At 39.8% G+C, this 26,033-nt stretch overlaps 1 protein-coding gene across 1 annotated transcript in view; it reads right to left on the reverse strand.

The window, feature by feature from the left end:
- Window positions 1–26,033, reverse strand: part of TNS3 (tensin 3) — a 185,766-nt gene that overhangs the window by 10,230 nt on the left and 149,503 nt on the right. The window contains exons 22-27 of the mRNA XM_017820129.1: window positions 11,571–11,739; window positions 8,609–9,252; window positions 7,874–7,960; window positions 4,608–4,736; window positions 2,267–2,362; window positions 1,080–1,157 (exon numbers count right to left, since the gene is read on the reverse strand). Of these exons, the coding sequence (XP_017675618.1) occupies window positions 1,080–1,157; window positions 2,267–2,362; window positions 4,608–4,736; window positions 7,874–7,960; window positions 8,609–9,252; window positions 11,571–11,739 (1,203 nt within the window). The remainder of the gene's footprint in view (window positions 1–1,079; window positions 1,158–2,266; window positions 2,363–4,607; window positions 4,737–7,873; window positions 7,961–8,608; window positions 9,253–11,570; window positions 11,740–26,033) is intronic.

Genomic DNA, 26,033 nt, shown 5'->3' on the forward strand with positions numbered 1-26,033 from the left:
CACAAAGGCTTTGTGTTACCATGATGAAGTCAATTAATTATATTTTGATTCAGAAGATGACAACATAATGCTCCTTTCTTCTTCCTTAAAAAACATCTCAACCTTTAAGACAGCAGTGGAATGTTTGCCTCCCAATTGTTTATTAAAATTAGTGAGAAAACCATCTACCAGCCTGTTGTTTCAATTATACAAATGCATGTAAAAACATCTCACTTACTGCTTCCTTTAGCATGATGTATGCTAGCTTTGAATATATTCAAATGAGGAAGAGAGCCATAATACAATTTGTGACACTGTTCACATGTCTAGAGTTATAAGAGTTATCCAGATGCTTTAAATACTCCAGGCACTGCATCCTGTCATTAACCACAGAAGATCATCTTAAAACATGAGATCAAATTGGATTAAAAACTAAATACAAAATAAAATTTCACTGTGGTATGTTTACTCAGGGCAAGGCAAAAGTTTCAGTCCTGTACCTCTGGCAGAGAGAAGTAGTTTTCCATTTTAGGTGATGAGGGTAAGGAGAACAAGCCACCTGCCACATTGTTTTGCCACATAAAGAGATCTCCTGTCAGTACTACCATAGCATATTTTTGCGCTAAAATGGTTTCATTAATGTATTTGCATAAATCAAATGCTATTTTTGAACACTGACATACAGTCTTTAACAAAAGTTTAAAAAGTTCAGTCAAAAACCACTTGAACATTTAACATTTTAGTAATGCATCTGAGGTCAATTTAATGTGGGAGAATATCAGACAGCTGTGTCTAAATCTAACCATGCATGAGCATAATATAATGTCTAAGTACATCTGTCTTCCTACATGCTAGATTACTGTGTGGATTTCCATGATGCATAGATTTTTATGACTGGAATATCACAGTACTAGTGTGTTCACAACTACACCTTGGATAAGGGTCATCATCAGTACTGAAGAACCACTTTTAAAACACAGCTTGCTTCCCTGAGCATTTTTGCTTAGCTCTCGACTTGTGACACATTCACCTGCCTTCAGACATTGACTTTAAAGCAGAGCTTGCCTGGGTATATCTCTTCTGTACTTTAACAAGCATACCTCTGTCTGGAATGAGGAGCTTGCAGGGCAATGCCAGTGGAGTGATGGAATGCTGATACACCAGAGCTGTCAAACTCCCTGTGATCAGAAAAGCAACAACACATGCACAGTTAACTTGGTGGACAAAAAGAATGCACAAGTTATGTTTGCTTTCAAGTATTTTATAGACCAAGGGCCCCTTCTGCTTCCCTTAAAAAAAAAAATCTCCTGGTACCAAGAGACCAAGAAGGACCCAAGATCTTCTTGGGTCAACTTTAGTGTATTCATGCTTCCCAATACCATCATAGTTGGATGAACTCATTAATCACAATCGTATGCCCCCTTTCCCTGCTTAAATGCACTGCTTAAATCCTAACCTAAATGTCTTTACTTCAAATGGAGAAAGCACAAAATGCCAAAATACAGTCAGTAGATTCTTTTCAATGCTCTTAACTTCTGCTACATTAAATGTAGTAAAATCTTATTAAGATGATAAGAACACAAGAGGTCACTATTCTATTATGAGGCAGAGAAAGACCGAGGAGTTCTACCTCTTAGCCACCTTCACTGTCTAGTGTTCTGTTTAATGTGTAAAAGATGGTCTGGGTAAATCCCCTTTCATTCAATGCAGCAGTGAGGTACATAGCATTCTCTATTAAATTATTCTTTTTTATTCAAAGTCACTTTTGTCATTTGTACTTGGCCTAATTAAAATAATTAAACATTAATAATCCTTGAAATTAGCATGTGAAACTATACTCTAAGCAGTGAGAGGAAAGCACAGTATTCATCAATCTGTTTGTACAAAAAGCCATCCTTCAATACCATTTTCAAACAAGCATCAAACATTATAACCATGTGTTGGAGAAAAATCCCAGCTCAACCAAAACCAACCTCATTTTTACAGTTCATCAAAAATTTCTTCAAAATGGATCACAACAGCGATATAGCTCAGCTATCTGATGCGACATTGGCAGTGCTAGACAAGCTTGACTGCTTGAAGCTTGGTCTTGTGCATCTGTTGCTAGAGCACCCTGTACATCTACTTAAGGTAAATGTGTACAAGGCTCCTGTAACCTTACAATGGGTTCCTACAGAAGTCATCAGGACTCAAGCTAAGTATTCTCTCGTTTGCGCTCCACCCAAGTCAGCACTGGCAAATGCAAACTGTTTCCATTTTCTCTGTCCCTGTGATGCACAGTACTTACCAAAATATGGTTCATTTGGGCATCCTTTCAAGCGTACCCCCTTCTGAGTACATTCAATCAGAAAATGCCTTACAAGTTCATTTGACAAATCTCCAACTGCGTTAAAAAAGAAAGATCATGAAAAGAAGCAATGAACTGACAATTCTCACAAATTAGCAAGTCTTTATGAAGCAGTTTGTCCATATTATGACCAAATGTTTTATATACAGCACGCGAAGAATACATTAGATCTACTTTGCTGCAAAATTACAAGCTGTAGTAAAAAGGTCATTTTGAGACAAATAAATAAGCAACTAGCTCACTTTAAACAACCAGAGGAAATGGTTTTATATTCCTAAGTGATTGACATCCAAATATACACTGGTGTCCAAAATGTCCAAGCATGGTCACAACTGCAGACGGGAACAGAAATTTGGAAAATGAATGGTTAGAAATTTTGATGCACTTGCCCATTAAAAGAACTCGTAACCAATGTGACCAGAAAGCAGAAGTACAAAGAAATACTCCAATTTCCAGTGACAGTTCTGTTTGCACAACTTTTCCAGATTAAAACAATAGAAGATTTAGCTACATGAAGATAATGATGCCAAGTCTTTCAGTGAATTTTTAAATTTCAAAATATTTGCAGTTTTATGCTAAGTCTCTGCTCCTGAAAACAAACATATTACATGAAACACTCAGGTTTCACTAGATTTGTAAAGACAGTTTTTATCTCTGGAATCTAGAACAAACCAAAATAGTTGGATGTAACGAGGAGATTCAAAGTCCAAGAGAAACTGAAAAATTCCCTTGAGTTTTAGCATTCTTTTAAACATAAACATATATATGTAGACGTATAATTAAGGCAACTTAATTATTTCTTGAAAGATGCATTCACAATATTTCACACCTAACTAGAAACTGAATCCCACTCCAAATAATTACAGGGCTGCTTCACAGCAATGGGACAAAGCTATGCAATCATTCAAACCTTAACAAAAGAGCAACAAATGCGAATACTCCCTTTGACTCTGATCTAGCAGGAAACACATCAAGGGTTGATTTTCAGGCTAATAGAGATGCACATATTAATATGGACAGCAGAAACTTCTATACAAGTAAATATTGTAAAGACAGCTCTTTCAAACAGTTTACTGTTTGCCATTATGCTCTCACAAAATTAAAAATAAATGACTACAAGGTATATGGGAAGGGGAAGCCTGGAACAAGAAACCCTGCAGGAAACTGAACAAATTTGTGCTTTCTGGGATGAAACAGTGGATATCAAAAAGGCTAAGTACCACAAAGTAAGAAGTGGAAGAATGCTACAGTCTTACTACTACCTGCCTGTGGTACTACCAACATAAACTCTTAAAGGCTAGCAGGGTTTGAACTTTCATGTCTTTCTGTACTTACTGCAACTATCACCACCCTCTGTTGTCTTTGTGACATGGAAGTGGTTCTGCTGATGTTTACTGGCAATAAAAAGAAGGACTACATGGCAAATTGTTATTAAAAGTTGTTTCAAGATACCAGATTGAAACAGAATTTGAAAGTGTTACTGTAATAGAGGTGCGATGCTAACCTAGCACCCAAAAAACCCAAACCAACAGCCAACCAACCAACCAAAACAGACAAAACCACGTTTCCATAACAACAACAACCCTAAGAATCATTGCTTTCGGATGATCTCTGTTGCTTGGCTCACCAGACAGCATGTACTAATGAAACACAATGAACTTTGTAAAAGAAAAACAGTAGCAACAAAAATAACCCCACTACCCCTGCAGTAGCACAAATGGAACCATGAACACTACAGATATTGGAGGCTGAGTTTCCATACATCGATTAATGATTTCTGTACTTTCTTCTCATTTTACCTTTCACAACCATCAGGCACATGGAGGCACTGAACCAGCAGAGTGGGTATATTTTACCACTTCTTTTAAACAATTACCACCTTTCCTTAGGGAACCACCTCAGATTTGTATCTTAAGTAGAACTGTCTGAAAACAGAACTTTGGGGTCAAAAATATTCAACCCTCCAGCCAAGCAAAAGCTTGACATGGTGGTCTGTGAATTAAATGCAGGGAGGATTAATTGCTGAGATGATAATAATTTTGTATTAGGTTGAGAAGGTACAACACATGCACAGCCACAATGAATAGATTTACACATCACGGTGAAACTGTATAGTACAACAGGCATCTTATTCAGTCTCATTCAACAAGGTACCAAATGTAGCCTGCAATTCAAATTCCACTTATGAGATGAGGGGAAGATTCCAACAGATTATTACCCAGTAATAAGGACTTCCTACTATGTATGGCTTGTTTAATAATATATGAAAGCCCTTAAGTACCTTTCTTTAACTGCAGCACAGAAGGAGGTGGTGTTGCAACTTTCATTGCTAGCCCATAGGCTCCCCGGAAAGAATGACTGTCTCGAACAATGAATGACCCAGGTTCCTTGTCCTTGAGAACAGCAATGGCTGCAAGGAGTTCCAGGAAAGAGAGAGAGAAGAACAGTTCAAGTACAATGCACAGACTCAAAACGTACAGAAGTGCAAATCTATATTTAATACAAGATTAAAGGAAATAAGATGCTTTTCTCTGTCCTAATTGCTGGAGAACAGAATACAGTCAAGCATATTTTGGGGACCCAAGTGGAAACACCTTGTCCAAATTTCACAGATACTTCTTTCAAAGAAGCCTGAAGTACAGATCCCCACTGATTTTTAAACTGAGAAGGGTTCTAAGGTCCCACCAGGATTCCTACGACCAGTGCAAGAGCAAGTTGATTTCTGTTTAGATTTTGTCAGCTTGTTAAAAGTGATACAGACTGCATAGCTCTCTGTAATTCCCACGGTAACCAGACAGCACTGTTTTTCACTTCCTATTCAGCTTCAACGGGCAGAACAGATTTGTTTTCATCCACCAACAAGTTTCTGTCTCTGCAAAGCAGTCTCACTCCCTTAGTAGTATTAAAGCAAAGGAAGGGAGGTAACAATATTTTGCTCTTTCACTGTCCAAGCATTGAAATATTTTACATCTATATTCTGGGATCTCTTCTGCAAGTGTGATATGAAGACCTCCCCAGGAGGAACCACTTGCAGTTGCTTTGCATGAGTCTGCTGCAGACTTTGAAATCTAGTTGCCCAAAATTTTAAACTTATTTTGAAAACAGACAAAAAGTTAATCTAAAGACTCATTTTAATAAAACCTTTGTACTTTGCTTTCCCACCCTCCCAACTTTTTAGCAATACTTGTGTTTGTTTCAAGAATTTCTTAGGATCAGAAAGCCTTCAGAGAAACCCTAGAAAAAGCCCAAATTTGACCTTGGACTCCATAATTGTCTGTTTACACAGAACATGGATATTATGCATATGGGGTACGAAGACGTATTTTCCAAGGCCTGAGCAATCATAAATCATAAATACAAATATTTTTTCCATAAAAAAGGGCAAGTAACAAAAAAAAACCTGAGAAAATGCAGACATAATTGTTTCTTCTGTTAAAGCAAGTAAAGCAGACATATGTACACTCTGTTCTATTCATCTGTCAGATGGCAAAAGAAAAAACCTTTTTTCACAACACCACGTATTGAGAGGATGACAGTGAATACGTAAAACCTTGCAATTCAGCAGTATTCACATAATACTTCTAAATACACAGAAATAACCTATCACATGAACATTCTATTAAACACAGAAAAAATAACAAATGTTCCTCCTCCTCAGCAACAGTATCTTAAAACACTTTTCAAAAGGAATTATACTTCAAAAAGAAGCATATTAAAAGACTGGGAAAATTTTCGTCTCACTTGTTCTAGCAGTTAGATTTAAAATTCCTTCATTATCTACTTCTCTCCCTAGACATGCATCAAGTCAGAAATACTTTTCTGTACTTTTAAAGACTCATTTCTCATTATGAGTGGTGAACAGATAAGAGAAAGGGGATTGGAGTGAAAGGACCACTAAACCATTATCCAAAAATGAATTAATGTTCTGTTTTCTATGATCTTTATTCCACTGAGGGTGTATTTAGCACTACACAACAACATTCTCACCATCTGAGAACCTAATAACTAGACAGACATAGCAATTCATTGTTTGCCAATAGCTGAAGTTCACAGTGTTTTGCTTTAGTATCTTTCTCAATGCAGAACTAATTAGTAGTTTTTCCTTTCTGACAAGTCCATTTTAAAAATTGTAGTTTAACATCCTGCCATAACTCATTAATCACAATTCAGTATAGTTTAATATTCAGTATGAATACAAGCACCATCAGACCAATTGCATTTGCAAAGCACCCAGCATGCTTCTTTATGCACTGTTTCAGGGACAAGATGGAAGTTCATAGCATCACAGAATCACAGAATGGCCTGGGTTGGAACGGACCTTAAAGATCACACACTTCCAACACTCCAGCTGTGGACAGGGACATCTTTCATCAGATCAGAGCCCCATCCAACCTGGCCTTAAACACTTCCATGGATGGGGCATCCATAACTTCTTTGGGCAGCCTGTTCCATTGTCTCTCCACTCTCAGAGTAAAGAATTTTTTTCTAATATCTAATTTAAACCTACTTTCAGTTTGAAACCATTCCCCCTTGTTCTGTCATTACATGTTCTTGTAAAAAGTCCCTCTCCATCTTTCTTGTAGGTTCCTTTCAGGTACTGCAAGGCTGCAATTAGGTCACTGAAACCTTCTCTTTTCCAGGCTGAACAAGCCAAATTCTCTTAGCCTTTCCTCAAAGGAGAGGTGCTCCATCCCTCTAATTAACCTGGTGGCCCTGCTCCATACTCACTCTGACAGCTCTCTGTTCTTCCTGTATGCTGGATGCAGTACTCAAGGTGCTTGTAAGTATACATTTTCACATAGGTAATAAAAGCTTTTTTCAGCTCATTCAATAATACATCTACATATAAATGTACTGTATCTGCACTGTACATCATAAAGATGTTGTTCCGTGGAAGTGTTATTTCATGACCTTCAAGAAATTATTTACGTCACCTGCAGCTGACAATTGAAATTCAGGCTACAGAAGGACTCGTAGATGAGGATGCTTTTGTGATGACTTCTAGCTAATAAATTATTCTGAGGTCATGCCAGAACAACACACATACTCAAAAGGTTTCTGAGAGCAGACAGTTCTTTGGTATTGCTTCATGCTTATCTGCTGTTCCAAAATCTGGAGCTTCTCAGTAAAGGATATTTGCAGCAGCTACCACAGGTAGATCTGAATTACTTCATAGTTCATTCAGTTAGGCTAATAATTTGATTAACTGATAATCTGATTAACTGGATATTTTTTAAGGACTATTTGACTGCCGCCCTCCACACTCAAATTCAGCCTTTCAACCAAAGAAATTAAGTGAGGTTGTCTGTGGCCCTTCTAGGTTTTATATTTCTTTTAAACATCAGGGATGTTTGTATGGCCAGTCTTCGCGAGTGAAGATTTGGGAAAGGTCATTACCCTTCGAGCCTGCGCAATGGATTTTTTAGGTGAGACCCAGTGTGCGCTGAATTGAGCCCACCCTTTAATCCTATCAAAAAAACTTAATGAGATTTCATCAACTAGCTTTTCTGTGAATGGATATACCAGAATATATATCAGTTGATATACCTTGTTCTCGTGAAATATCGGGTTTATACCAGAACTTGGATGTGTCCTGAACAAATTTTACAGTCACATGTTTATCAATTGTGTTTTCTGTAAAATAAAAGGGGAAAATGTCAAGATATCTTTTAAATATAAAAGTATTTTTACTTTTCTTTCTAACGTCCGATCACTCTAATTACTCAAAAATCTCATCATTAGGACAATTGAAAGACAGTGAGCTGTTTTAGAACCAGGAAATACATAAGATACACTACACTAAGATTCTGAAAGCATGTCCGAACCTTCATTTTGCAAAATCTACAAAATATTAAAAACTCTTATAAAACTGTATTAAATACACACTTCTCAGCAGGGTCCAGTGAACACACATCTACATTTTTAACTAGTAGCGGTACAAGTCTAAAAGGGGCAGAGAGAAACCAGCCCTTTTTAAAGGAAACTGGATTCCACGTTACTCACTTGTAGTTTAGCAGTTGAATAGGCAAGCTGCTCTTAGCTGATAATCTAGGAAGTGCAGGAATAACTCTGCATCCTTGTTTTCTGAATAATACATCCAAAGACAGTGAACTGGCACTACTTACTGCAAACATTCAAGTCCTCTGCGCCATTTTCATTCCACACCTTTTTTTCCCCCTCTATTTTTTTCTTTCTCTCTTCCACTTTTAAAATCTCCTAAATGCTTTTTATAAACTCATATAAAACCTAATGTATTTTGCATTTCTCTGATACAGAACTTACCTGGCACTGGGGAAGGGCTTAACATCTTTGAGAAATCTGGGAGGATGTTTGGGAAGGGAATGCTGATTGTGCTTCCACTGTGAGGGCTAGAGAAGCCACTTGAAGAAGGTGACACAGAGGCAAAGAAACGTTCTCCTTCAGAGGACCTCTTCTTCTCTGGAAGAGGCGGTTGAGCACGTACGTTCCCTCCATGGTGCTGCTGAACTACACTGTTCTGGCTATTGTGTCTAGAGGTCACTCTAATGAAGTTTTGTGTCAAAAAGCCACTCTCCTCAGCACCTCCCACTGATGAGCTCAGGGTTTTAGGAGAGGTGCTAGCATTGGCTATGCAAGTAGCTTGTGTCTCCTCTCCAGGAGAGCTACTGCCCCTGACAGCCCCACTGTAGCTCAGGTAGGCACGGGCACTGCTACTGATAGTATGTTCTTGCTGTGGTTCTGCTGGTGAATTCTCCAGGTTGCTCAGGGTGACCACTTGCAGTCCTGGAGTTTGGAAATGAGACAAGAGAGAGACATCTTGCATAGCGTTTGAAAATTCAGAGGGCACAAGGTAACCTCCTGGCTGCCTGGTGTTTCCCATTGAAAACTGAGGTGATAGGGAAGCTTTAGGGCTGCTTTCAAGCCAAAGACGTTCTGTTGCAGGAGAGCTGTCAAAAAAATAAAAAGCCAAAAATTGAACATAAAAATAAAACAACAGCCAAGTCATTCCTTTAAAAGGTCACTGTACAACCCATACTTCAGCAATCATTGAAAGCAATGCAACACCACACCCAGGACAATACCTCAGAGTGCTCTTTGAAAATATGCTGGATCGAGGGATTCCATTCTCACCCTGACACTCACTTCTTCAGTGTAGGTTACTATGTTCTACTTATCTCACCCTCCACCTAACCATGTTGATGGGATAGTTTCTGAGTTTGCACCATAGAACAGTCCATCAAATCAATGACAGTTAAAGATACTTCTCCTTCTCCCTGTTTGAGAGGGTTACTTTTAATATGAATGAGTTTAGTGAAGCTGTTCGCAGCATTGCTTCACATACAGTGGTCTTGGTGAGCTAAAGTTCTACCTGGAAGAGAGCAGTAGGAGGCAAGAATTTCTTATGCCAAAGCTGCCATCAAAGGTAGAGGTTTACAGAAGGAACCTGACACGCTCAAATCAGTTCCTACATGCAGAGTGTCTTTTGCTCACAAAAAAAAAAAAAAAAAAAAAAAAAAAATGGGCTAAGGAGGTAGCTATGCACCATCACAAAATAAATTAATAACTATTATAAAAACAGAGTTCACAAGGTCCATCGCAGAGCAGGTTGCTTTTAATACAATTTATATTTAAAAAAAGAGGCAGGTCCAGCTGTTGATTTATTCGACAATGGAATAATTTTGATTTATAGAATTAGAATTAAATATTTCAACAGTAAACATTAGATTTTTCTACTGGGTAGCAATTCTACCTATTCAAGTGAAAAATAAACAAAAATTCCTTCTAAACAAGAGAAACTAAGCTTCTGATGAAATCATCTGATAAAAGTTTGTCTCCCTGCTTCTAAAAACGTATGTCCTTAGACTGTAGCTGGAAAATATTACTAATATAAAATCTAGAGGGAGTAAACTCATCATGAAATGCAAGGGGGAAAGAGCTGACATAAGATATATATTAAAAAGGAAAGGATATTTAATTAAAAGGGAACTGTGGGCATGGATGCCAGTAGATTTGAACGGCTCAAAGTAGAAGGGCCATAAAGAAATGGAAGGGAAGCAAATGGAAGAAGACATCACTGCAAGAAGAAAAAACTCTACAGCTGTAGCTATCTGCTAGATGAAATGAAAAATGACAGAAAAAATACTTTGAAAGAAGGGAACAAAATTTTCTTGATAAAGTCTGAAGCAGGTATGTAAACTTGATAATAACTGCATTGCCTGACAAGCTTTTAATATGTATCCACTTATTTGTTTCACTGCATCCTCTGCAGCAAACAGCAACATACTTTGTTCAGTCTTATGATTCACATTCGTAATCACAAAACCAAAACATTCTTTCACAGTCTCAGTACTGGTAGAAAACTGAACCAATTATATTGGAAGATAAATAAAAGATAAATAGGTAACAACATACTTGAAGTACTCACTGAGAGTCTGACACACCAACCAAATACTTACTGAGAAAAAGTAATCAAATAGCCAAGAACAAGAACAGGATAATTAGCCATAAAGGAATGTTATCGGTTAGTGATAGAGAAGGTAACCTCATCAGGTTATGCCACCTTGCCTATTAAGTAAATATAGGGCATAACTAATGACTTATGATTATTGTTATGGTGCTCTGAACCTTCAAACAGTAGCCGGGGACTCTTTGTTTGTTTGCTGCTTTTTGGCATTTCTCAGTTTATTCTGTAAGCTCCTTTGGATAAGCACTACTTGGTAAATTTATACTATTCAAGCTCTGGTCCAGAGCCCTACAAGTTTACCACAATACAATTATAAAATAATAAAATTTCTAAACCTGCTGAGCAGTAGAAAGGGAGTCAGTTATACACTACCAAAACAAACCCACTGACATTTTACTGACTAAAAACGCACGGATTGCAGCAAGAAGAGTGCTCCCTTTCTCTCATATTCCAATGTGAAATTTTATGAAACAGTTTTCAGTAAACCATTAGAGATGTTGATTAAGCCCATAGAAAAACATATATGAGCTTGTGCTAGCATGTAACATAACTGAGCTATAAAATCCTATTTATTTTTGTCTTCCTCTGTACCTTCAAAGCTAATTGTGTCCCTGACATAATAAATAATATCTGTGGTATAAATAATATCTGTCCAGCTGGTGGACAACATCTACATTAAATGTCACAACCAAACTCAAAGTCCCTAGACAAACGCTCTGCAATGAAGATGCAATCATAATGTCTTGGCTGGGAACTATAGTTATAAGAACTAAACAAAAAAGTAGGGGAATCTTTTCCTACCTTTCTGCCCCTGGGATAGGACTGTTACTTGAAACAGCACAAGAAGATGCAAAACAGGGCTGAAAGGGGAGATCCATCTGCATGTTGGCCCTCAGCAAAGGATTAGTGCCCATAGTGCTGTCAGACATCACCACACAGTGGTTAATGGCTTCTGTGTAACTTTGAGATTCTGTGACGAAGAAAACAAAGTAAAAGCAAATTTAAAAACAATACGCATTTGAAGAGTTTTTGTTTGTTTGAGCACTAACAAGTTATTTCATAAAATTATGTTGATCACTGAAAACATCCAGTAGGTCAAGTGGCATATGGAATAAAGATTACAGAATTGCAACACAAACTGTTTGATCAGTTCTCCAGTATACATTCCCCAGATGAGAACGGACCCACCTGTTCCAAGATGTTTTGCATTCCACAGTCCACAGTGTTAATCAGGTACATCTAGTCAAGCATCCTGTGTGACTATATACACTATCTGCACTTAAACAGCAGAGCGACAGAAAATTGAGTATCCTGGTTCTGGCCCAGGACAGGGTTAATTTTTGCAGTAGCCAGAAGGGGACATGGCTAGGATCTGGAGGTTATTCTATACCACCTCAGGTCATTGCCAGGTGTGGGGGGAAGGGAGTCTCCTCCACGGAGAAGGGGTTCCTTCCAGTCAAGTAAGCATGGTGGAAGGAGCAGTGGGATGGCACTAGTTCCAAGCCAAAGGGAGTGGTCAGGGTGGCATGGCTGCAGCTGGGTCAGGTAAAGCTCCCCAGTAAGCATTTTTGCACGTGACTCGTTCTCTCTTTTGTACGTTTTTGTTATTAATATTGTTGCTGTTACTGTTCATTTTCTTATCTCATGGCTGTTTCCAGTATATTTTTCTTATATAAACCTATGATCTTCACCTTTTCTGACCCCAGTTCTCCTCTCCAGCCCACTGCAGAGGGAAGGGGGAGATGGAACGAGTGAGCAGCAGCACGGTTTGGAGAATCTCACAACAGTCGGGTATTAATTCAGCCTGCCCATTCAGCCCACTTGCTGAATGAGGCAGGGGATCTGGTCCATGATGGCACAGAACATAATGAGGTACTCACAACCTTCTTCATATCAGTCTTTACCAGTAAGACAGGCCTTTGGGAACCTCAAGCCCTTGAGACCACAGGAAAAATCTGGATCAAAATGTACCTTCAGTGGAGGAGGACTAAGCAAAGGAACACTAAAACAAACTGGAAATATTTAAGTCTATTGTAGTCTGATAGGCTGTACACACAAGAGCTGAGGGAGTTGGCTGATACCACTTCCAGGCCACTCTCAATAATCTTTAAAAGGTCTCAACAACTGGGAGAAATTCCTAAAGACTGGAAGAGAGCAAGCAAGCATCACTCATACTTTCAAGAAAGGTATAAAGCATGATCCAGGGAACTGTAGCCTAACCTCAGTCTCTGCAAAGGTGATGGAGCAACTAACCCTGGAAACAAATTCCAAACATATGGAAGAAGAGAACATGATTGAGAGTTGTCAGGGTGGATTTATGAAGACGAAATCATGCTTATTCACCGAGATAACCTTCTTCAATAAACTGACTGGTTTAGTGGTTAAGGGAAGAGCAGCGGATGTTCTTTATCTTGACTTCAATAAGGCTTTTATCATGGTCTTCCATAACATCCTCATAAACACTCTGAGAAAGCAAGGGTTAGGCGAGTGGACAGTGAGATCTACTAAAAACTGGCTGAATGTCTAGGCCTAGAGGCTTACAATCAGCTGCACCAAGTCCACTAGAAGGCAAGTCACTAGCATGATACCCCAGGGGCTAACACCAGGACCAATACACTTCAACACCTTCATTAACAACCTGGATGATGGGATAAAGATTCATCAGCAAGTCTGCAGACAACAGAAAACTGTAAGGAGTGACTTGACAAACCAGATGGTTGAGCTGCCATTTAGAAGTGGGAGAAATGGGCCAAGAGAAATCTTAAGTTCAACAAGGCGAAATCCCAGGCACCAGCACATGTTGGGGGCCAGCTGGCTGGAGACAGCTCTATGGAGAAGGACCTGGGGGTCCTCAGGGACAGTAAGCTGATCATGAGTCAGCAATACAACCCCATGGCAAAGGTGATCAACAGTACTCTGGACTGCCTCACAAAGTGTTGCCAGCAGGTCTAGGGAGGTGATCCTTCCTCTCTGCTTAGCATTAATGAGGCCATATATGAAGCTCTGTGCCCATTTATGTGCTCCTCCGTACAAGAGAGATAGGGACTTGCTTGAGCAAGTCCAGTGCAAGGTCTCAAAGATGTCTGAACCGTCACTGGGACTGGAACATCTTTTATAGAAGCAGGGGCTGAGAGAGCTGTGACTGTTCAGACTTGAGAAGAGAAGGCTCAGGGGTATATTATCACTGATTGCAAAAACCTGATGGAAAGGAACGAATGCGCATGAGCCAGTCTTCTCACTCTTCTGCTCACATGAGGAGAAAAGGATAGAACTGAGGTTGAAAGGCAGTTTAGCTGCACAGAGCAGCACAAGGTTTAGTTACCTGTTGGGCTCGTTTTGGCTGGGATAGCGTTAACTTTCTTCACAGTGGCAAGTATGGGGCTATGTTTTGGATTTGTGCTAAACACAGGGTTGATAATATAGAGATGTTTCTGTTACTCCTGGGCAGGGCTTACACAGACCCAAGGTCTTTTGTGCTTTTTATACTGCCATGCTGGAAAGGAAGTTTGAGGTACATGGGTGGTTAGGACGAGACACAGTTGGGACAAGTGACCCAAACTGACCAGAGAGATATTCCAGACCATACAACATCATGGTCAGCATATAAAGTAGGGGGAAAAAGAAGGAAGGGGGCACATTTGGAGCATTGGCATTTGTCCTCCCAAGTTACACATGATGGGGCCCTGCTCTCCTAGGGATGGCTGAATGGCCAACTTCTCCTGGGCCTGCCCAGGGGAAGCACTGAATTAGTTCTTTGTTTTGCTTTCCTTGTGCGTGCAGCTTTTGCTTTCCCTATTAAACTGTCTTTATATCAACACATGAGTTTTCTGGCTTTTACTCTTCCAATTCTCTCCCCAGTCCTATGGGTGGGGGAGTGAGTGGTGCTTAGTTGCTGGCTGGGGTCAAACCATGACACCTGTGCAGCTGCAGTTTTCACGTGTGAGTTTGTCCACACCACAGAGACGCTAATGTAAAGCAACTGTAAACTGTAAATTATTTTCTAATAGCTTGCAAACAACACCAGAGTAACTGGTTTCTAAACTGACTGGAATCTGAACTACATTCAACTTAATGATACTGGACATAAATACTAAACGATATAGTTAAATAGATGTATTTGGATGAAGAATAATAAGGATGCTATTACTGAAGAGCTTTATACGGCACCAGTTTCATCCTATTCTTTACAGGTACATTTAAATAACCAGTCAAGCTCCAATGAGGATTATATTTTATTATTCTGGATTAGTAAAAAAAAGTCAACACCTATTCACATAAACCCAGCTTCAACAGCACTACTTTCTACAACACAAAAGGCCATGCACTGATACTACAAATGCCTGAGCAACTGAATAGCTTCTTGCATCTGAACAGTCCCATTGACCTCAACACACATTACTCAACTGGAATCCAGTAAGACAATCACAGATGAAACAATATCTAATTACTGTCTCTAGAGCTGATGCACTTTGAAAGACTGGGGGGGGGGAAGAGAAAATAAAAAACAAACAAAACCCCAAACAAACAAAAAAACCCCTGCAAACAACAACAACAAAATACAACAAAAACCCAACCAATCAAAAAAAACCAAACCACCGGAAAGTTATTAAACAATTCCATACCTACAAAGAGCTAAGATCACACTAATGCACCTTTTTACACAAAAATCTTTCTAATGTAAAAAGGAGGAAGGTCACTGAAACAAGTCTAAACAAATCTTGTTTTCCCTTCAATTCGGGGCAGAACCTGACAGGAGCGTGCAAGGTACTTAAAAGAAATGCCTGAGATAAGACAATCTGCAAATCAGTGTCCTGACTATAAACCATTTTAATTCCTCACATAGCACACATACTGTACAGAGCAAACATTTTACTGGATGAGGGAAACAGAAAAGTGCAACACTGTCTTTTACCATACGCATTAATTAACTATATCCACAACAGCCATAAAAACTGCAGAAATGTGTTTGGTGTGAAAAAGCTAGAGAAATCTAAATCTCTGTCTTATCTACTAGATCACCTAAATTACATTCATCCTTGTACTGATGCAAACAGAGTCAGAAAAGCTGGCTGCATAAACCCATGATTTAGGCCATATTTCTACTAATATGAGTGGTGCTTGTTTAAACACATATATAATACACAAATATTGACTGTTTATCCAAGTATTATAAAAACTGATGTCAAGCTTTGAGCAACGATTTCAAAAAAAATATAAAAAGCCAATTAGTTTAATGTAGGTTGGTCAAATTGATGCTGTATGTCTGAAGACTACTGGAGTCTCCTCAAACATCCAAGTTTAACTAGGCTAAAAGCAGACAAATGTCCAGAGATCAACAAAGTATTAAAAGTGCAACTGACATCTCATCTCTGCACATGAACATGCAGATGATTCCCAATTATACTGCAGGTTGAGATGACTCCATTACAGTATAGGAGAGTTTAATGCAGGCACACGAATTATGATCACAAGCTTAACTCCATATATGCTTGCTTGTTTTCAGTGCCTCTATGTCTGTTCCTCTGATACCAGACTACATAGGGGAGCCTCCGGAATACAGTTACAGAGAGCCTGGGGACAGGAAGGGGAGTGGCACTCCTGAAATAGCTGAAAATCTTCTCCCACTCTAATGCCATCTCAACTACGTGCTTAAGAGTTAATCTAAAGGATAAAAACACCAAATTTCACTCCTTCTTCCACAGCACTTCCTTGAAGAAATGGACCAAGACTTGTTTCTTCTCTGTTTCAGGCGCTGGATTTTTGCTATTACCTTTAGAGCACACTACACTGCATGAGAGAAGGACCGCTGTAATGCTCACAGATGCAACATTTCTTTTCACCCCCATTTTCACAGGTGTAAAATACTAAACAAAGAGTGGAAGGCCACTGGCAGCCAGGCATGTCATCTGCAGAAAGAATACAAACTCAGTACAACTCTTCCCAGCCTATAAACAAGTATATCTGAAAGGCACTTCCCAAGAAAGCAGCTTTGTTTATATTTCAATTAGAAACAAGCCTGCTGGATATTTCAGCTATGTCCTCTCCATTGTCTGATGCAGAGTCCACACTCAGTGGTCAGCTTTTAACCCTTTACCTCATGGAATCAATAACTCTGCAAACTCTTTGCTTCTACAGGATTTCTACACGCATGGTAAGAACTACCCTGGCATGTTTGATGCAAAGCATTGGTGCTGCTTGGTTCAGGCCCCTACCATGCCATTTATAGCTGTGGAAATATTGAGAATGCAGAAGTGCAGCTCCCTGCTTCAAGAAGTGACATGACAAAACCAAGATCATTCACGTCTGTGTCTCTTCATGCAGCCAGGTCAGACCTATATTTACTATCACTGCTCATCAACTTTACAGGCAGAACCTGAGAGAGGAACTGGACTCTTTGCACAATACACTATTGAAAAGTGACATTCAGGAACAAAATGAATACTATTGTGCCAACATGCAAGGTAGAAAAATATCCAGCTCACTCTTCTACCTGGCAGCAAACTTATAAGTTGCAGGCCTCTTTCAGTCGTAAGCCAAAACTCCCGGATATGCCTAGGACACAGCTACACTAAGTAAGATGTTACAGATTAACCTGAATTTTAATCCACTTAATCTGTTAAAATAAAAAAGTAAAAGGAATTCCACCCAAAAATCTACCAAAAAACCCCAGAGTGGCCTAACCCACACCATGGTCCAGATAAAAGATAGGCAAAAATACTCCTTTTCCTTTCTTGTAACAGCTGAAGGTAAAAAACACCTCATACCTTTGGAGACAATGGTCCAACAATGGCAGGGAAGTGAAAGCAGTCATTCCATTATCATACCTTTTATTTTAGTAGCTTCTCACACATTTCCAACTTCGTAGTCCTTTTTGTGAAAAGATGACATGCATCACATGAGCTTGAAAACTCCAGTCAAGACCCTCAGTTACATCTTTTGGGGAAAGGGAGTTTTAGGTCAGTTTTCCACTGCCAAAACCCTTGGCTGGACACCCCACAACAACTTCAGGCTAGCCTAAAAGCTTAATGGACACAGAAAACCATACTGCTCTAAAGTAAGCCAAAGTAACCAAGCCACTGCCTGCCCTAAACAGTAAGCAGAAGGATAAGAAGCTTTGTGCAATACTTTTAAATTTATCAGTCTATTCTCGGTCCATCCTTTGATGACTTCAGCAATGGTGAAAAAATCCAATCTCACTATAAGACTTGCAGGAACCCACATAAGACATGGCTGTGAAACATTCCTCTTACCAACACACTCAGAGGTCCCTCTGCTTCCACCTCTCACTGTTCACACCAACAGCCGATGAGGCAATTCCTCTACACAGACTTCCTGACAAACTTGTTTACAAAGACAGAACTGAAGGCATTCAGGAACGTAATGGAAGAGGTTTTGTTACCTTCTCTACACAGGAGAAATATTTTTTTGGTTTTGGATGGTCACAGTAGAAGTTTTTTTTTTTGGTTTTGTATGGTTGCATTCTGCTAAGGATTTCCTCCCTTCAAAATGCATTGGAAAAAAGCACACAGTACTCTCCAGTATTCGCCAAAAACTCCATGGCACTTTGCAGCTTGGCATTCAGCTGGCTCCAACTACCATTTGGAGTTTACACTACTTCTAATGTAAACTCCATCTCAGTGCTGAAGCTGTTCATCTCTCCTTCTCACATCTATAGAACTGTAAAAGTTTTTATGTTAATAATCTCTGCTGATACAACTTTATTCTATCTAGGAGATTAAGGGTCAAAAGATAACTCTTTCCCAACATTAATTTTTATTGCTCATTAGGCATGTTTACTCTGCCATTCACCTGGATGCCATGCAGAAGATTTAGGCTCCATTCAAAGTTGAAATGTTACATGTACAAGGAAAGGTAGAGCAAGAACTGAATAAAAGCCTAGCCTTTAGTATTAAACATCAGAACAATCTATCTAGAAACACAGTGGATGATTCCATGGCTTGAACTGTATCAGTAAGATAAAAAGTAGGCACATTTTATGAAAGCAGTTTGTTTAGATACGTTCCTTTCCAAACCTTAAAATCTAAGAAAGGAAAAAGCTTTATCAGGGAAACAGTCCATGAAAGCAAAAACCCCAACAAGCAAAATACAGAGCTAATAATACTGACTAGGCACAGTTTTAGTTCTACTAAGACCTTTTGCCAGTATTTCATGAACAGAAATGCTGATGAAAAGATTAGTCAGAAAAATCACAGTTTGAAATAAAAAACTGAAGCAAGCAAGAGAGCTTCACTGGAAGAGAGGTACTAACCTGCAACATTTAGTGATAAGCTAACTGGACTGAACAAAGTGAAAAGAACCAAACTATTCCAATGGCATAGTGTGAGTATGGAGGAGCTCTAGAGGTTTATGCTACAATATAAAGCCAGAAACCCTGGCAACAGTGAATTTATGACAAAAGGATTTGTCTCCCTTGAAAAAGAATCATTTGAGTAGCTGACAGAGTGCTAACAACAGAACTGGCACTGATGAAGCTACAGAGATCCTTAGTAACCTCTAAGGACAGAATTAAAAACCCTGCATGTGAAGAAAGGAGGCTGAAAGATGGCCCACTTGAACCAGTTTACAAACTAACACCTTTCCAAGTCCATTAGCACTGTAAGATTCTTATGGCTTATCCTTTTCACTCTCTCTTGCTTTTCCAAATGCACAGGTACCAAAATTAGTGAGAGAAACAAACTCTCTCTTGCTTTCATTCAGTCTGCAAATATTAACTTCACTGAAACTTTCGCCTAGTATACTTCTTATATTCTGCTTTCAATTTCAAAAAAATACAGTGAACCAAATTATTCCCTTACATGAAATCCATCAATTTTGGTCACACTGTTCCTTCCTTTTCACGGTATATGTGGAAATCAATGAAAGATGCTTAAGGTCTTGTCTTCTACAATTTCAGATGCCAGGGAAGGGAATAACTTTATTGTCTCTTTTGCACAGTATACGCTATCCTATCCAACATAAGTAATTCCACCTCTCATTTAGAAATAGTACATGTCATGAGCCAAAATCATGTACCAACACAGAGATACTAATGCTTCCCACACTTTTCAAAAACCCACCAATAGCAAGCAGATAGAATAGAATAAATTTTTTTCATGCTTGTGAAGGAACAGACAAATTACTATTGCTTGGAGATTCTGCTCTTTGCAAGTAACCAATCAGTCAGGCTGAACCTGGAGAAGTTATGAAGATGGCAGCTCAAGCATCTAAGTATTAACCTTTCTGAGCAAGAAAGGTTAGCTTCAGTTGCTTCATCTGAGAAGAATTTCAATAGAATATGTATGCTGATATATTACAGAAAATACAACAATGAGGTGGCTGACAACCTGGGGAACAAAACAACAAATCTGGAGACGCGGTAAAGTATTTCTCAAATACATTTATTTGGTGGAAGAAGTAACATATTCAACAGGTAGAACCCATACTGCTAAAAATTAAAGATAATCTATGCTGCAGTACTGAAGGTTTTTAACTTCATGCAATTATTTATTGTATGCATTTAGAAAGCTTTCACTGTGTTTTGGGAACTTTTCAAATGTATTAAGAATTTAAAAAATCATTCTTGCCTTATGCCTAAAGAGGGCTGTAAATCATCCATGTTGTTCCTCGAAGAAATAATCCTTGGCAAAGCAGCCCTTCCCAGGAAGCACTGGGTGAGGAAGGGTAGCAATTTGGAGATTCTGGCCTGCCGGCAAAATGCATGGCAAGAGTGGGAGTGCACTGGGAGATTCCTGTGTTCCATAATGGCCCCACAGAGGCTCCTGCCAGTAACAACCAAATGCAGCCTCTGAAGCTATGCCAGGGGTCAACTTATCTCCAGGCAACCACAGGATGCCAGAATTAACTGCACTTACCCTCTGCCCCTTCTACAGGAGGATAAGAATCAAAAGGGTGATTTACCAGAACCCACTCTCCCCCACCCACAGTCCCTGTCCTAAAGATTATATGATCTGAATTCTTTTCTACTGAGGAAATAGCCAGACCATTTTACAGATAACTTGGTATCGTACACTCAGTCAAACACCAAAATACAAAAAACTCCTATCTGCTGAACAGAATTTGCAATACAGCATCTTCAAAGCAATAAAACCCTTATCATGCCTTTCTGAAGGACTTTCTTATACTTTTTATTTTCCCAAATAGCACCAGGAAAAAAAAAAGAAACTTCCCTGGGGACTAAAGCTATCAATTGCACTATTTTAAAAGATCTTACAGATGGTCTGCTATTCACTGTATGTAGGCATAGCTCTGCCGTTTTAGGAATGCAAATCAGCTGCAGAGGCATGTCCTCAGGTCATCCACATCACGTGCAAATGAAAAATGTAACATTTATTAAAACTCTCTTTTAGGAGACACACTATCAGTACATAACGCATAAACAAGAACATTACTATTCTGCCTTTAACTGCAGCAGATCATTCAGTGATTTAAAAAAACAAATCCAACAAAACGATTAGAACATAGTTATTAACATACCCACACTAAGTTTTCACAGCAAACTGGCTTTAGAGACAGACAATTCCATCCTTATTATGGTTTATCTCTTAATGGAATTACAGTTATTCGCATTGCTGAATACATCAGTTTTCATTAAATTGTAAAACTAAATTGCAATAGTTTTAGAGCAGGAAAAAAAAGAACCTAGGAATTAGAAGTATGCAAATTGGTACCTTCAAAATGAATAGTAATACTTTTTCAGGCAGAATGCACTGAAAAGCCAAGCACCTCTTAAGGAAAGAGAGTAAAATGTCTGCCCTGAGCTCCAAAGTTCATTAGCTACATAAAATTGCTTGAGATGTTGGAGATGCAGGTCTGGGTTGCCTGTGCTGAACTCAAAAATGCAACTCTTGTCTACTGACACATACAACACAAAACCAAAGCACAGGGTGCAAGGGTGAAGGTAGAGGGGGCAAACTGGAGCAAATATTGAATGAAAGAAGAAGGGACGAAGCTTGAGCCTGATTTTCTAACATTTCTGAAAAGCAAGCACCAAGACTCATCCATGGAATTTTTGATTTTGTGTTATGATCCTATCTATTTTTCCTAAGGCAAAAAAAAGGAAAGAAGGAGTCTGCACTCCCCTTTTCCTGTTTCAATCCAGTTCCCTGGTACCAGCACGCATCAGAAGTCCCAGTCTGTAGTTTTTGATGCTTGAGGTGTACTTAGCCAGGAAAAAAAACTGGAAGCAATCAAACTGATGTTTGTACTTTCTACCAAAAGTCTCACTTTGGTTCCACTCTATATATAATGGCCAGTCTTCTCGAGCGAAGATTTGGGAAAGGTCATTAACCCTTCGAGCCTGCGCAGTGGATTTTTTAGGTGAGACACAGCGTGCGCTACTGCTGTCAGAAAAATACTGCCTGAATGTGACACTCTTGAACCGCTCACTTTTCTAGTAACTTGCCTATAAAAAAAGACTGAACCAAGCTCACTGAAGCTTGAATAGCAAAAGTGAGGGCTGCTTTTTGGTTTTCAAGTGGTATAGCTAAAGTATTTTCATTTTAAAATCAGAAAAAGAACTGATTTTTCAAAAGCTGCTTTTAATTGAAACAGGTAAAATCAAACTCAGTTCAGTTTATCTTCAGTGCTGTTCAGTATCACAAAACAGGACTGAGAAGGGAAAATCTTTGGTTTTTTCTTGATTCGTCTCCTGAGAACTGTGATTCAGTTACTCTCCTTTTAGGGTTGCAGTCCTTACACAAGCATCTGCTGCTACTGTCTGAATAGAAAAATTGTTTGCATTAAGGCTGTAAGAATGAGGCTCTTTATTCTGGTGCATCCTGTATATCGTATCACACAACAGTTGGCTGCTCCAAGACTCTATTATATTTTGATGAAAAATTCAGATCTAGAGTAAGAAAGTGAAAGTATTTTCCATGTAGTGCCAGAATTAAGGAATTACTCTGCCAGTGCTAACGGCACAACAAACTCTTTTTCTCATTAAGCAAGAAAGGAGATAAACTATGTCACTCAGGAAAGACGTTTACAAAGTCTGTAGATTTTTCATGCTTTTGAAAGGAAATTCAATGCTTTGATAACATTACTAAGAACTCCTCAGAGAAGGAAAAATACGCAGCCCGGATAAAATTTTCGTACGTAGACAACACCTATGTATGTTTCCACCAGTCCCCATTTCTTCTACCTTGTAAAAACCCTACCACGAAGCACAAAAAATTAGAAGTCTTCCTCGGCAAAGAAGTGACTGCACAATGCTCTCGAGCCCGGCCTCATGCCCTCCGTCGTTCCACCAGCGACCGCAGAAAACTCTCGTACTGGCAGAACTCCTTGTTCTCAGTTTCTCAGGAGACTCTCAACGTCCCTACATCACTACAAAAGGCACAGCTCTCACCTCCGCTTCTTTTCTACAGAGCTCGCAGCACCAGTAGCAGGCCGCAGCCTGCGTGTGCGCTCCGTGCTCTCCGCCCCGCCCCGCCGGCAGAGCGGCCTCAGCGGCCTCCGGCGGGCGCTGCCAGAGCCTGGTTCGCTTTATTTACACTCCCGCCGCCCCCCCCCCCGGCTTCCCTCGGGGTCACGTTTCTCTGCCGCTGCGCGGTCCTGCGAGCGCAGCCAGCCGAACCCAAGACCGATAACCCACGAAACGAGTTTTCAGACTAAGGAAGACGCACAAAACATAAGGAGCTCAGGAAACCACGAACCTACCTATGGAAGCCATGGTGACAGCAGCTCTCCCGGAGGGCACGGGCTGTCCGCAATCCTCCGTCCGTGCCGCCGTGCCGCATGCTGCACGCTTTTCACCAAAGCGCGGCCGCGGGGCGCGCCGCCCCGCCACGCAGAGATTTGGGAAAAGCCGTTTCCCACATTTACCAGCACCCTCCGCTCTCCCTCGTGTGTTAGAATTTCACCGCAAAGAGGGTTCCAGTGTCTGCAGCGAGAGAAAACCAGGCTCCCGATCTTAATACAGCCACCTAGACGAAAAGAGCCGGAGTTCACTTCATCCAGGCGGAAATTAATTCCCCGACTGTTGTTGGGTTACGTTTGCCGCTTGCTGCTTAGCTCAACTGCTCAGTCAGTATATGCTTGCTCTGCTGACTCCACCTCATTTGGAAGTGACTTCTTCCCCCGCCCCGCGCGGCTCACGCCGCCTCGCGCAGCGCCGGCAGGGCGGAAAGCTCGCGGCCGGAACATGAGCTGGGCCGACTGGCGGTTTGTTTTAGTGGGGATTTTTGGTTGGTTGGTTTTGTTTGTTTGATTGATTGGGTTTGGTTGGGGGTGGGTTTTTTTGTTGTTCTTTGAGGGGCGGGGGAGGGTGTTCTGGGTTTTTTGGTGGTGGTGGTGGTGTTTTTCCCCCACCACTTTCTTTGACCTTACAGATTTGTTTCTTTCAGAGAGATGCAGGACACGGAACTGAGCACTGAAAGATCAGTGCTTTTTAATGTGGACCAAAGCCCAGCTGCTCTGTTATACCAAACTGGCTCAACGCTCTAGGATAAATTTAGCATCCAGAGCTCTGAATAACCTTTGACTTGCCTCCCAAGATCTGTTTCACAAAACGTGACTTGTAACCTTACTGTGTTGCATTCAACATACCCCGTCGTTGTTCTGAGCAGGTTTTATTTACGGGTCAGGAAGATGAGTGGAAACACTGCAGCTCCACAATGAGCAGCACGTTTCCTCCTCACAGCACCAGATTCTCTGAAAGGATGACTGTAGGAAATTACTAGGTATAGACAAAAACAAATATGACCATTTAAAACTTTCCCATAATGAATTACTCTATTGCTTTCAAATTTCTACCAGCATATTTTGAATGTGTCTACTAAACTTTTTTGATAATTTAAAAATATACAAATTGGCTTGATTATAGAGAGAGATGAGTCCTAGTAAACTAATTAGAATTTTCCTTTCTTCCACAGACTAAAATGTAAATCAAACTACTCCTTTATAAGAATATTCATTCCTACTACTGTTTTTCTTCATACCAGTTACTCCTAATTAAACAGGTTTCATAGTGGTTGCACTGAGACCCAAATAGAAAGGGTTAATTGTGATATATACCATATTATCAGGTAAAGAGAAGAGAAAATCCTTGCTGCAGGGGCAGAACCAGTTATTAATGCAGCAGTCCAGAGCTGCCATCAGTTGCTTCAATTAATTCATTATACAACTACACTTTGTCTTGGATGCTTCCTGGCAGAAACAGATGCAATCAAACAATAATAATTAGAGAAAATTGCTCTCCATAGAAAGCATTCCTGGCTCTGCATAGAAAGCAATGTAATCACAGGAATCTTTGGATATCTCATTTCCTTCCCAATTTTCAAACCTTGGAAGCTTTGCTTGTTTGGCTATTTACACTTGCTGAATTAGAAGAGAACAAAGAAGATACATTTAATAAAGCAGATAACAGTGGTCTGACATACCATACAAAGAAGGCTGCAATAAGTAAGAAAACATTATTTTCCAAAGTAATGTAGGGATGTAATATAAGCAGAAATCAGATAATTAAAATTATTAATACACTTGAGTTTTGTCAACATTTATCAAATTCACTCTTTCTTAAGATTTTTTTTTTTGCATAGATCCTTCTAACAAAATCAGGCTCAGTTACACTTGGCAGACATCAAGGAAATCTCTCTCACATGGACAGTTAAACAAAACAGACAAACAAAAGGTACATGACAGAAAATCTCACCTTTTGTTTGTCCTTCTGTCACAAATTCAAAGTTTCAACCAAATGAAATGAATTCCAGGGAAGAAAAAAAAATCATCTGAAATTCTAAAGCAAAGCTGGTTGTATACAAAAAATAGAAGAGTTAGGAAGGGAAGGGCAGTGTTGGATGTCTCGGGTGAAGAACTCGTTGGGTTTAGGTGAGCACAGTTTGTAAGATCAAAAGGAGAAGGTCTATTACTTGGCAAGGAGAATTGGTTTCATGGCTGTTCCAGGCACAGCACAGCAATGCGGATCAGCTCCTCCAACCTCTGCCAGGTGGTAGTATTTACTCACATAGTGAGTTCTTCTAGATAAAGTGCACAAGATTCCCGGTTTGATCAGAACCCATCACAGTGCAAGATCTATCCAAAGTAGCTTAAAATGCAAGGCTTGAATTGTAACACACGCTATTCTCCAACATAAAGCCCTGCAGGAGGGTGGCTATGCTGTGGCCCTCGTGCAAATTCAGCAAACGCTACACTTTGTGAAGGAATGGCATGCATTTCCGTGCTACTCCCATAACTGAGAGAAGTGTGGGAGTCAACGTCAAGTGGTTGTGCATTTCTGATTTTGTC

The sequence above is a fragment of the Lepidothrix coronata genome, unplaced genomic scaffold (assembly GCF_001604755.1).
Source record: "Lepidothrix coronata isolate B3197 unplaced genomic scaffold, Lepidothrix_coronata-1.0 Scaffold3, whole genome shotgun sequence".
In the NCBI taxonomy this organism is placed as follows: Eukaryota; Metazoa; Chordata; class Aves; order Passeriformes; family Pipridae; genus Lepidothrix; species Lepidothrix coronata.